The sequence below is a fragment of the Kryptolebias marmoratus genome, linkage group LG2, assembly GCF_001649575.2.
Source record: "Kryptolebias marmoratus isolate JLee-2015 linkage group LG2, ASM164957v2, whole genome shotgun sequence".
Classification (NCBI taxonomy): Eukaryota; Metazoa; Chordata; class Actinopteri; order Cyprinodontiformes; family Rivulidae; genus Kryptolebias; species Kryptolebias marmoratus.
The window spans coordinates 19,923,063-19,932,186 of record NC_051431.1 but is presented as its reverse complement, the minus strand read 5'-3'; the positions used below and the strand labels follow the sequence as shown (position 1 = coordinate 19,932,186).

Here is a 9,124-nt window from a genome sequence, read left to right as displayed (position 1 = left end):
CCCTTTTATTATTTCCCCTACAAGTAGCTCTTTTGGAGCCGAGTTTAAAAATGAGGTTGTGTTTTTTTTTTCTTTTATGGATTCCTTCAGCCTCTTTAATGCGCCTCGTCTGCTGAAGTTGCCGAGTGGAGGCGAGTCGACAGATACGTGCGCTCGCGCATGTTGAGGGAGCGCTATCTGCTCCTTGTCGCCGCTTCCTGTGGTGGCCTTATCGCAGCTGGATTTACAGAGAGATCACGGAGGAGCTTCGTCTGGGTTTTGTTTACCAAACAGACACCACCGTGCTGAAACCCAGCCGGAAAGTATCTGATTTTACTGCCTCCCTGATTCAAAACAAAAGTAATGTATCTGTGTAAATCATATGTTTGCAAACCCATCTGAATGTTTACTTCTAAAGGACTCTTGAGGATGTTTTGCTCCTGTAAACCTGATTAGCAACAGGAACTTTTTTTTATTTTTATGGACAAATATTCATAGTAGTAATAAAAACTCTAGGAGTTAACTTTTCATTTATTGTCTCCATCCATTAGAATATTAAACTACTGTAAATGTCACGATATTGTAAGGTTTTAAGACTGCCGAGCCGTTTGTGTTTCCTGCTGGGTCTGACTTTAAAGGGATAGTTCAGGCCATTTAAGGTGGGGTTCTGTGGATAGACTATAAACCTTTTAATGTCCCACCTGTCGCAGACGGCTCTTTGAACGACCTCAGGATGTTTCAAAAATAGAAGCCACTATGAAATCTTTCTGGCTGCAGCTGCTTTATGACGGCAGCAATCCATCTTTCGCCCCGGCCTGGCTGTCGGCTCGCCGGTCTGGACGAGATGAAGCTGTGTTTGAGGTCAACCGAAGAGCTTTTTACAACAAGGACCAAACTTTCTCTTTAACACCAACTATCAAACCACCGCCTCGGGACAGTAATGATGCTCGGCTTTTGCCACATCACCGGAAGAGATGATTTTAATAGTAACATTTACCACTGAAAACTCAAGTTTAATCACCCCAAAAAACAAACTTTACCTGTTGTAATTACAACCCGTGATGATTAAAACAAATCTCTAAAAGCCAAGTCTGCTTCAGCCAATCCCTTTGACTGAATTAGTTTATTTACCACCCCTAAAAGTACCTTGATCTCATTCTATGAGCCATTATTTTTAAAGAATCTGGTGAAAATCCCAGCTCCTGTCTGGCAAACCGGACTTTCCTTCTGTCATTTAGAGATCTGGGATCAAACAAAGCTCAGCCGCGCCAGAGAAGCCCGTGAAAAGAGTTCTGTGCAGACAAAAGGCAGATATCCCCTCAGAGGTGTAAAGAAGTCCTTCTTTTCTTTGGCATTCCTTAAAGTCAACAGGCAGGGGGAGTCTGTGAAAGGCTGCGGTTTATTGCCCTGGTTTGTGTGCAGATAATATCAGCAGGTGAGCTCTGTTCAATGGAGCGGCGTTTATCTGTGTTTGCTGCAGCTGCTGGTTCTCCGATAACAGGCTGCCTTTGTGCCGATGCTCACCTCGAATGAGCCGGATCCAACCTTCACACCGAGCGCCGCATTTAGACACGATGGTCAGATGTCTCACACACACACACATGTTTAGGAGTGAATACTGAGAGCGACGGTTTCAGCTGAAAGGATGCTTTCGGTTGCTCGGCTGTGATTGAGTTTTCATTTCACGGCAGCACTTCGTTCCTTCTTCCTCCGTTTGACCAGCGGGATTCAGAGCAAACAAGAACTTATCAGCTTCACTGGAGGCAAAGCCTTTAAATACAAACACGCCTGTATAAACAGGAACTCACACAGACCGGCATGGTTTTAGGCTCTGCCGCTGAAGGTCCGACACAGGAATGTGTCACCGCTCTGCCATCACGCGCTCGAACCGATCTGCCCGCTCAGAGTTTTGATTTTTTTATCGTTTTTGTTTTGTCATTGGTTGGAATGTTAAAGATCCCCTTGTTCCCTTTTTGTTGTCTGAGTGTTTACATGGCAAAACAAAGAGCCCTTGGATGTGAAAAGGCCGCCTTTGTGAGCGATACACCGAAGAGTAAATATCGGACAAGAAGTCATTCATTAAACCTGCCGTTCTCAGTGGCAAACTGCTTCGTTCGTCCCTTTCCCTGTTTGCTCTGTAATAACCAACACCCTAACTATCATGCACACACACACACACACACACACACACACACACACATCAGCAAAATTGTATTTGATTATTCCAGAAGATCAGAGTTAATTATGTGGAGTTATTTGTACATGGCCTTAGAGGAAAACATGTCACTCAGTTTGAGAATCTAGGCAGGCTACAGTTATTCCACCCTTTGTTTTTTTTAAACTTCAGCAAAGGCAGGATAGGAAGTATTCGCCTCTCCTGAACTCTGTGAAAACGCTTTTCATGGCTTTTCTGTCCTCACTTATTTGTTTACACGGCAGGGAAGGTTTTAGCAGTGCGCCTTCCTTCCCAAATGTTACGGGACTTCTCAAACAAAGAATAAGCTGCATGCTTTTACTCTTTTGTTTAAGTTTTAAACAGAAAGAAGGAGCCTTGCAGGAGAGGCAGCATTAAAAGACAGGAGCTAAAACACTTTATACTTTTGCTTGTATGCAGCCAGACCTCCTTGTAATCTTTTAAAATCATCTTGATAAATAATTCTTTGGACAGTTTGATGCTTTTCTTTAGACTTTAGTTTCTTTTTCACTGAATTTCAGTGCCTGACATTAATCCTAATTATTAATCCTTAAATGTATGCAAAGTTTTTAGCTGTCAAGTCCCTTGTTAGCCTTAAAATACTATTTTACGTTTGAAACTCTGATATTTTTGTGTCTTTGTGACAGGCTGCTGGTAACAAAGTGCCTAAAGAGCCTGATAATTTGGCTAGGTTAGTCCATAACCGCCACCCAAAGGTGAGGGCGGTAATGTTTTTGTGTGTCCATGCATTTGTTTGTCTGCAGAGTTAGCAGAGCTGCTGAATAGATTTCAATGGAACTCTGTTGAAGTAATCGTTGGTTGAACATTTACTGATTAACCTTTAAGGAGTCAATTTGGTTCAAGATGGCCACCACAGCCAACTGATCTTAGCCAACACATACAGGGACCATAACTCAGCCAGTTTTACAGACATATTAAGTCCTTTGAGTCCACATGGGAAGGAAATCACTGAGCGTGATGGAAAAAGAGTTGATCCTCACATCAGTGATTGTTAGCAAACTGTGCAAAGCGTGGCTGTTTTGGGTAACTTTCGTCTCAATAATCCCAAACGCTAAACCAAAACCACCTGTTGGACAACACTTAGCTGGTTTAGATGAGCTTAGATTTCCTATTTTGTCGCAGTGTCTTTTTCAAGAATCACTTGCTGTCCTTTTATCTCTCTGGAGAGCAGACAGCGGTGATATTTTGTCTGTTAGGTTGTGATTTTTAGCTTTAATCCACATCAAGCCCCGATGCTGTGTTTTTGTGGGAGCTTGTAAAATGAGCTGCATTCTTTTAGTCTCTATATGGGTGTGTGTTAAGGGTCCTCATAGTGTGTGTATGTGTTTGTGTGTGTCTGGGGGGGTGGGAAACCCAGACATCAAGTTTCATCTCCGAAAGGATGAAATCTGTGCAACGACACACACCGGTCTGTGCGTTTCTTCTCTTTGTCCCATGCGTGCTCAGATCCTACCCATTCCAAAAGCCCCCGCGCACTGTGTGTGTGTCTGTGTGTGTGTGTGTGCTCGTAGATTTGCATTGCGAGGTGTCCTGGAGGCGATGGCGGAGGGGGAAAAATGTCTGTAAATCATCTTCTGTCGAGAACAAGGCAGAGGCAGCTCAGAGGAGAATCCACCACGGGCGTTTTCTCTTTGAACTCCGCTGCTTATTCCATCAAACCAGAGCAAAAAGATTACTGACTCCGGGCGCAGAGGAGTAATTAATCTCGTTTCCAGACTCTGATTGGTCGAGGAGGGGTGGATCATGTGAAGTAAAGGCGTCGCCTTCCGCTCAACTTACTCCCTCATTGTTGCAGATACTTGTTGCATTTGAAGCTATGAAAAAATGTTTTGTTGTCATTTATGAAGCGTTTACTAAAGTTGTGAAGATCCGCTACCAGTAAAAGCAGGTGATCGGGGTCATTGAGTCACTATTAGTCCATTGTGGACGGAATTTAATGGGAAACTACAAAGGAGATTCTTTGAGACACCTTTCAGTATATATAACTATGATTAAAAAAAAACCCTACACTGGAGGAATTATAAGCAGACTGGGGACCACACACACACATTTTTTGGGATTGCATAAAACTGAAATCATTCTGGGCGGCACAGTGGTGCAGCGGTTAGAGCTGTCGCCTCCCAGCAAGAAGGTTGCAGGATCTCTTCCCCACCTGGGGCTTCTATGGGTGGAGTTTACATGTTCTCCCTGTGGCACTCCTCCCACTGATCAAAAACATGCAGGTTAGGTTTATTGATAGCTCTAAAATTGTCCCTAGGTGTGAGTGAGGGTTGTTTGTCTCAATGTGTCCCTGTGATGGACTTGCGGCCTGTCCAGGGTGTCTCCCGCCTCTCGCACAGTGACTGCTGGAGACAGGCACCAGCTCCACATGAACCAGAAAGGAAAAGCGGGTAAAGAAAATGGATGAATGGATGAAATCATTCTGCCGGGCGATTCGAGCAGAAGTTCAAACCACTCTGAAGTCTGACTCACTACTGGACCTGATATATTACTTAACAGGCCTAACTTTAGGAGGAGAGAGGGAAAAAGAAGGCTCAGCTCTTATTGGCTGCCTTTCACGCCAGCGATAGTGGGATATCTCTGTTAGTGCTTGGAGTGTGTGTTTCTTAACAACTAAAGAATGCTTAAAAAAAGAAAAGAAAAGCTCTGCTAACACTTGATGTGTCCTCCGCTCTCCTTTGCAGGCAGCGGGCGCGTGAACCTGGTGCCCCTCCCCTCGGTGGTGACCAGCCCGCGGGACATGGCGCTGGCCGCGGTCATCTGCAGCGCTCTGGCGACGGTGCTGCTGGCGCTGCTGGTGCTGTGTGTCATCTACTGCAAGAGGCAGCTGCTGGAGAAGAAGCCCAGCGGTCAGTCAGGATGAGTCTTTGAACCAGTCATTTTAGTCCCAGGTTTCTATGGTAACAGCTTTTTTTTTTTTTTTTTTTTTTTTAAAAGGGGTTTCTGAAAGGGTTAAACTTTGAACCTCGCCAGTACAAAATGTGGTTTAGCTGAGATATCTAAACCTAAGGAAAGCTTATGTGTGCTCTGAAACTTGCGAGATGTTTGTTTAAATCTTTGCCGTCGACTGTTTGAGTCAACCCTGTTCGTCTGTTAGCAAAATATCTCATGCACCACTGGACAGATTTTATGATAACTCTCAGAAAGTGATCGTTGGACGCACGTCTACAACTGATTAACGTTTGGAGTCGGTTCAGTTCAAGATGGCCTCCACAGCTAATCAACGTTAGTCACCATGGTAATGGCTACAAAACGATGAGTTTTGCTAATATTGAGCTGAAACCTGGCGTGGTCGTAGCTGAGAGTCCTACACAACGCGCGCTGAGCGCTAACAGTGATGCACGTTATTTCCAAGGTTTTACCAAAACGGCTCTTAACTCCCATCATTTCTCACCATAAGATGATGTTCGTCTACAACTCTGGCATGAAAGGCATCCCTTCAAGGAGCGCCAGGCGTTTGTTGCGTCGAGCCGTTTACTTTTTAATCTGCATTCATTCCAAGATGGACGCCTGAATAGACGTCGCAGAGGCCTTTTTTTTTTAAAAGGACGCAGTGCTGCCGCCGCCTCAGCACTGAGCTCCACTCCTCTGCTCCGCAAACAGGCTGCAGCCTTTAAGTGTTTCCCGAAGCCCGATGTTGCATATTTGTGGGAACTTGCATAACGAGCAGCGTTCACGAGGCCAGAGGTGATTAGGTATGAGAAACGTCCCCGGGCGACTGATTAATGAGGTCACGTTACCCCGGTAACCTCCTCGGGAAAACAACGTACGCGGCTGGATTTATCAGGGCGTTACCACTCATCTGTTGTTGTGTTTTTGTTTTAGTTGGGTTTTTTTTTTATAACTCTCAAAGTGAATACTGGAGTTAATTATTTTGTCAGTGGTTTGTTTTGATTGAGGCACTCACCCCGCCCTTTGCCCACTCTGCCACGAAGATGCTAACAGTCCTGATTATCTGGGACTTTAGGCTTTTTAAAATTATTTTAATTATAAAAAAACCAAAAACCGTGAAGTTTAATCCGACTACCCCACAACTACGGTTCTGTGAAATGCTTCTAAATAATTTAGTGGACAAAAGTTAATAAATGAAGGGACTATTAGTGAATCATTTATCTATACTTTATTAGTTAAAAGGTATTTAAGGTAGTGTTCAAACATGTTAAAGTGGAGTTCAAAGGAAAGGTTATTAGGAGTTAATATCTTACCTGTCGCAGATAGCTCTTTGGACCGCCTCAGATCGAACAAACAGCTTGATTGTTCTTCACTTTTTCACACAACTACATTTCAGCCTGCCTGGTTGTTTTGTTTTGTTCCAGCTCAAAGAAAGTAATGTTGTTTTTGTTTTGTTTTTCCCAGCAGCCTCTCTGAGGTCCCAGGACTGTCCTTACGTCGGGGCAGAGCTTTCCTGTCTGGACGCCCGCTGGCTCCACGACTTTCCCCAGAGACCCTGCTGCCAGTGTCAGCTGGGCCCCGAACACAGCTGTGGTGGGTTGGACCCAAGAGCTTTTTTGTGTTGTTTTTTTTCCCCTCATCACGGTGCGCTTTTAAGCCGCGGAGTGGCATTAGCCTGTGACGGTGGAAACGGGAGGGCTTTTCTGTCGTTGAAACTCGCTCTTTTTGTGTGTCGTGCTGCGTTCAGGGCCGGTCCACCTGATTCCATCGCTGTGCTGCGACGACAGCTGCAGTCTGGGTCGCAGCCAGGACATCAGCCCCTTCCCGTCGCAGACGAGCCTCAGTGACGGGTGAGGGGGGGGCTTTCAGTAAATCCTCTCAATCACAAACACACACAAACACACAATGTGACTGAAACCAAACAGAGTACCTTCCCAAAAAGGTTACAAAACCAAACTGTGATTGTGAATCTGTGTTTTTCACATGGCTCTGCTGATATTGATCAGTGAGTTTGGCTTTAAGAAGCCTATAGTTAAACACTGAACGGCTTCATGGCCTCCAGGGCAGCGATCTTCTCTCCCTCTCTTCTGTGTGCTATAAGTGATTTAATGTTCTAAATTATCTGTTTGAACGACAGAGAAGTGGGTGTTGCCACCATTACAGATTCATAGAAACAATACCAGCTGCAGTGCCTTAAAAAGTATTCCTACCGATGAAGAGATGAGATGAATACTTTTATTCTTTTTGGATGTGTTACAGGAACACGAACCTGAACGAGGAGGTCGCCCCGACGCAGCCGGAGGGCTATCCGGAACCCGACTGTGGCCGAGGCGTTGGGATGAGAGGACACTTTGGGCTTCCTCGGCGCAGCAACGAACCTGCGGGACGACTTGAAGGAGAGGAGGAGGAGGAAGACGAGCCGAAGGAGAGGAGGAGCGAGGACTGCGGCGACGCTGCGACCGCCGCGCTCCTTCCCAAACACGCGCCGACGCAGGAAGGTGAGCAGACACGGTGGCACAGGTCACCCACCTGAACGACACACACAGGGTGCACGGAACTCCTCCTCCTCCAGGCTCCTCCTCCACGGTGAGCAGCTTCGGTCCTGCGCTCAGTCAGGGTTACTAATCTCTGCGTGTGTTTCCTCCTCTTCCCAGGATGACAAGGATTTCTTCGGCCTGCGTTGCATCCTGGACTGAACAACGGCTGCGGCCTGATCCCGTCTCACATTACTCACTCGTCCCCCCCCCTCACACACACACCTGTGGTGGCGCTGCCTCCTTGAAAAGCCTTCTCCTGATCTCAGACGGTCCAAACAGAATATGTACAAACATGCAAACGAACAGTCTGCAGGGGTTAAAGGCAGAGCTACACACACACACACACACACACACACACAGAGAATGTGAACTCTTTGGCCCAGAGGGTTAAATCATATGAAGTTGCGGCTCACTGACTCACGACCGTGAAGCAGTTAAAGCGAGCCTCTGCTCCGCCCTGAGAATGTTTCAGCATCTTCACATGTAGGACAATGGGAACTCGTACCGCTCATTTTGCAAGTTGGTGTTATGAAGCTTTTGTGTGTGAGAGTGGGGCGGGGCAGGGGGGTAAACAAACAAAAACAAATTGGAAGTGTGAAGAAAAGTGTCAAAAGTGGTAACGTTGCACCTTGAAGACAATCCTGATGACACGGCGCGAGTTAGGCCGAGGAATGTCTACGTGAGAAATGTCTTGTAGATACTGTAAAATAGTAAATAGGTGAATATTTTTGTAACAGGCGGTAGCCGTGACGACACGTTTGCCTTTCTCACCCCAGTCATAGCGATGTTGGTTGCATGATTGCTGTAAATAAACCACTTAAACATAATCATTTGGTCCAATTTGTCCTTTTTTTTCCCCATCATGAGTTTGAGATTCTGAAATGCGTCTCCTTGTTGCTGAACTTCACATCTCTCACAATGCAATTCTGAAACTGTTGTAATTAAAACTTACTAATTAATTTACTTCATACATGTCAAACCTCAGAACTCTTAATTTTGACATTTTACAACTTTTAAGTAGTTTCTTTTAAAAAAAGGGATAAAATCAGCGTATTATTAGTTACAAATCATTTCTGTTTTAAAACGCCTCGACTTTTAAACATCAGTCTTCCTAGCTGACAAGCAAAGCCACACTTCAGATCTTTGGAAGTGGGGGGTTTTGTGTAAAGGTTATTAACCATAAATATCTTACCTGTTGTAGATGGCTCTTTGAACAGCCTCCATTTGGAGAAAGAGGTTAATTCTGACTGAACTGAGCAAGACTAAAGTGGATTAAAACTACTTCAAAATCAAATTTCATACTTTAATTTATGTTATCCATGCAGCAGCAGCAGCTAGCAGTAGCCCTTCTGGTGGGAATATCATTTGTCTGCAGGAGGAACCATGTAACGCCAAATTGATGACGATGTAAAAGTTCATAAAATAGCTTTTGCAGGAACCGCTCTGGTTTTCCTACTTTGCTCTCAGACTAGCTGTTAGCTCGTCAGTGTGGGCCGAATGA

General features: G+C 45.1%; 1 protein-coding gene across 2 annotated transcripts in view; it reads left to right on the top strand.

Annotated features, from left to right (window-relative positions):
• Nucleotides 1-8,450, top strand: part of tnfrsf19 (tumor necrosis factor receptor superfamily, member 19) — a 19,247-nt gene extending 10,797 nt beyond the window's left edge. Inside the window, exons 6-10 of one of the 2 annotated variants that reach the window (XM_017420136.3) lie at nucleotides 4,879-5,043; nucleotides 6,554-6,679; nucleotides 6,834-6,936; nucleotides 7,346-7,584; nucleotides 7,741-8,450. In XM_017420136.3, coding sequence (XP_017275625.1) covers nucleotides 4,879-5,043; nucleotides 6,554-6,679; nucleotides 6,834-6,936; nucleotides 7,346-7,584; nucleotides 7,741-7,745 — 638 coding nt within the window. In that variant the 3' untranslated portion in view covers nucleotides 7,746-8,450. Of the gene's footprint in view, nucleotides 1-4,878; nucleotides 5,044-6,550; nucleotides 6,680-6,833; nucleotides 6,937-7,345; nucleotides 7,585-7,740 lie in introns of both variants that reach the window. The other variant, XM_017420135.3, reaches the window with a different exon arrangement.
• The last annotated feature ends 674 nt before the right edge of the window (nucleotides 8,451-9,124 follow it).